The sequence below is a fragment of the Pyrus communis genome, chromosome 8 (assembly GCF_963583255.1).
Source record: "Pyrus communis chromosome 8, drPyrComm1.1, whole genome shotgun sequence".
NCBI lineage: Eukaryota > Viridiplantae > Streptophyta > Magnoliopsida > Rosales > Rosaceae > Pyrus > Pyrus communis.
The window spans coordinates 7,561,877-7,565,195 of record NC_084810.1 but is presented as its reverse complement, the minus strand read 5'-3'; the positions used below and the strand labels follow the sequence as shown (position 1 = coordinate 7,565,195).

General features: G+C 39.2%; 1 protein-coding gene across 1 annotated transcript; it reads right to left on the bottom strand.

Annotated features, from left to right (window-relative positions):
* Window positions 1–902: 902 nt before the first annotated feature.
* LOC137742875 (putative F-box/LRR-repeat protein At1g56400) lies at window positions 903–3,085 on the bottom strand. The gene is made up of 3 exons (XM_068482820.1): window positions 2,108–3,085; window positions 1,358–1,537; window positions 903–1,202 (listed from the first exon to the last, which is right to left on the bottom strand). Exons 1-3 carry the CDS (start codon window positions 3,083–3,085, stop codon window positions 903–905), a joined length of 1,458 nt encoding a protein of 485 aa, XP_068338921.1.
* Window positions 3,086–3,319: the final 234 nt, after the last annotated feature.

Sequence of the window (3,319 nt, the reverse complement as noted above, 5' to 3'; positions counted from 1 at the left end):
GTTCAAAAACCCCTTATAATTATATTTTTGTAGTCCAGGGCTTATGCAATTGCAAAGGCTATAAAGGTGAACAAAGTTTTTTTAAAGCAAATTTTTGACCTATTTTAAGCAAGGTCAAGTTATTGGAATAATTAAAGTTTTTTTAACTGAAGTTCTTTTTAACAAGAGAATTTCTAAATTGTTCTTACATATTGAAACGAGCATGCAAACTTAGGTACAACCATATAAGCAACTTGGGTGCAAGAGTAAAAAACATGGAAGTTCATTCTAACAAGCCAATCATAGTTTTGATGCATGAAACATTGGATTGAATCGAGCTTTTGACCTACTTTAAGCACATCCGTCCGCTAAACCAAATTAGACCAAGGTACTACATAGTCATCTACTTCTAGGACTTCGTTGTTGAAAGTAGGTTTTGCAGGGTTGGGTTAAGTTCTCAATGACTAAAGCTAGGTTTCGTAATTACTTTCTGAATTGAGTTGTTTTAAGGTATATAAATGTTGACTGATCAATGTATGCTTCAAATTCAATATATGAAATCAAACTTTGAACTCAGACACTCAAGCAATTATTTGTCTCCTCCTTTTATCTAGGACTCAAATCAGTACTAGATCTAATCTACGATTACACTAACGAAGAGAACTATTCACATGTATGTATCATTCCTTCTGAATCAAAAGAGCAACTGCACATCTTACAGACTTATACTCGTCTCTGAATTAGACAACTTCCATGATTCTAATTTTGAACTGCACATGAAACTAAAAGTATATCATCGGATGCTTAAAGTCTTTCAGCTAGACTCGACTCAGAATGAACATTCCATCTTCAACTGTATGCACATGAAAGCCAATTGTTTTGCCGGAAGCAAACACATGCAGCAGATTTAATCGGTTACTTACTTACAGAACTGTTATTTCCAGTTTTGGTGAGGCTGCTTCGACTTGATGCAAGAACTCTCGAGCCTTGAGTCTGAATTCTTCGGGGTTTCCACCATTAACTTCCTCATCACTTGATGTAACGACAGTAAGCTGTTCCACGATCCGGCCATGTGTGAGAAGATAGCTGAGCAGGTCAAGTTCATGTTGTGACCCCATATAATCTTTTACTTCAACCATTCTCAGTGTTCGGGTTATGCACTCGTAAACTTCTACAGTTCCCTTCCACATCTCTTGAGGCTTCAGTACAGGAGTAACGTAATACTGACCAAGAGATATCGCAAAATGAGTATTAAACATTAATTAATTAGATATCATATGCCATAACGTACCAAGAGAGATCACAAAAACAATATTAACATTAATTAATCAAATATCAAATCCCATAAATATGATACAGCATAGTTAACTATGAGTACCTCATAAATTTCCTCAGGGCATCGTTTGATTGTAAGAGTCTCCAGATGAGGACAACAATTCAAGAAAAACTTGATGCCGAGTTGTTCATGGTGATGCATTGTCGTTTTCAGTGTCAAATCTGTCACTGTCAAACGAGGACTCGGAATAATTGGTTCCTGTTCCGTATGATTGATTATAACCTGCAAACAAATAACACATAAATCTTAAATAACAAGGTTTGAAAGAGGTAGAACGCACCAACTAACGTGACGGTTCATATAAGAGGGTATTGTATAGTTTCCAACTCAGTTAATAGGGAATCCTTTAAATGTGGTTAATATTTACAGCGAAGTAGGCTGATAACAATCTTACATAGAAGCACCAAACTTGATTTGGGAAACGCTTAAGTAAATCCCAGCTGATTTCAGTAGAGTTTGAGTACTGGTTGGAGCTAAGTTCTCAGTCCTGTTTTACTAAATTTAAATTTGGGGCTTTTAGGAGATGTTCTGAGTCATGGTTTAAGAAAGGAATGGGGTTATCCTCGAGACATTCTTACTTCGCAGATCACCTCATTTGTCATCTATAAAAAGGTTGTTTTGCTCAAATTCTCGGACACAAATCCAACTATATTCCTTAATCCTGTGATCATGCATGTAGCCCTATAATCTTATGAATCCGTAAGTTTTGTCAGTGCCTCTGAAGTTCAACAATATCCAATCCAACCACATTACTAGTGCAAACAATGAAACGTTGAAGAGAGAAATGTGTACCCGAAGAGTGTAAGAGCAGACTGTCAACTTCCTTGAAGGGGGAAGTATATCGAGAATGGAATTGGGACTAGCAACGCTATGAAAATCTATCACAAGGCTACGAGGAAGTATATCTAGAATAGAATTGGGACTAGCAGAGCCATGAAAATCTATCACAGGGCTCAAGTCGAGGTCCAACTCTTCAAAGAAATTGAATTCGCTACGCTCGCCTGTAGTCAATGCCGGCACATCCCCACCAACAAACTTCAAATAATTCAACTTTGGTGCTTCAAGATAAAAGGAATGCGGGTAATGAATGCTGCACCTATCAACCACCAAAGTTTTTAGCTTTAAGTCATTTCCACGAACGTCAAGGGAGTTCATCCCCCAACATTTCTTCAGACTCAGACTCTCAACCAACCTACATTGTGCTAACAGAGTTTCTTGAAGGGAAACTGGCAGAGCAATCCAACCCAATGAAATGTGCTTCAGCAGATGAAAATTCCCAACCAAATCCGCATCAAAATTGCAAGAAAACAGAGCTAGGGACTCAAGAACTCGGTGATTATACACATCCAAAGGCAAATCAAAATAGGACTCGTGGTAATCATACCCGAGTTCATCCCATGCGGGGTCAGAAAAATCGAGGGCCAACTGTTTGACAACATGCTTCACACAAAATTGGATGCAATCCAGCACGAATTGTTGGAAATTTTCAGGTTCAGAAAATGTGAGAGCAACCGTACCCACAGGCGTTTTTGGGCTGTTGTCAATCCAATGGCGCACAAAATCAATGAAAGTTAGTCTCTGAATCGCTCTGTCCGCCGGTGCTGCGTCAGTTTTCACAAAGAAACGCTCGTTGAACTCGACGATTTGGGTCGAACGCCCAAGGCGACGCCATAGCTTGGAGAGAATGGAGTTTCTTGCGGCTTCTTTGAAGGGCAAGTTGGCGATGATGATCAGAAGGAGAGGTTCGGGTAACTGTGAGAACTTGTCCATGTTGTTAACTACTAAGTTGGCGGAGCTTCTTGCATTATATGAAAGAAGTTGCAGGAGTGATCGACGAAGAAGAAGGTGGATGTGAAGAGAAGAAGAGATTTCTTGTGGCACAATTTTGTTGGTTGGCGAAATGTTAAGTGCGTGATCTCTTCGGTTTTTTTTTATTTGCGTATACGAGGGAAGTGGCAGTTTTAAGCACCGAGTGAAATTCACTTGTTGTGGCCCTGTGGGTGT

What these genes read in the sequence shown, in the direction of transcription:
- LOC137742875 (XM_068482820.1), bottom strand. Translation starts at nt 3,085, where the DNA reads ATGGACAAGTTCTCACAGTTACCCGAACCTCTCCTTCTGATCATCATC. An exon ending in TCTGCTCTTACACTCTTCGG is followed by an intron (nt 1,538 to 2,107) that starts GTACACATTTCT and finishes ATTTGTTTGCAG; the next exon opens with GTTATAATCAATCATACGGA. An exon ending in GCCCTGAGGAAATTTATGAG is followed by an intron (nt 1,203 to 1,357) that starts GTACTCATAGTT and finishes TCTCTTGGTCAG; the next exon opens with TATTACGTTACTCCTGTACT.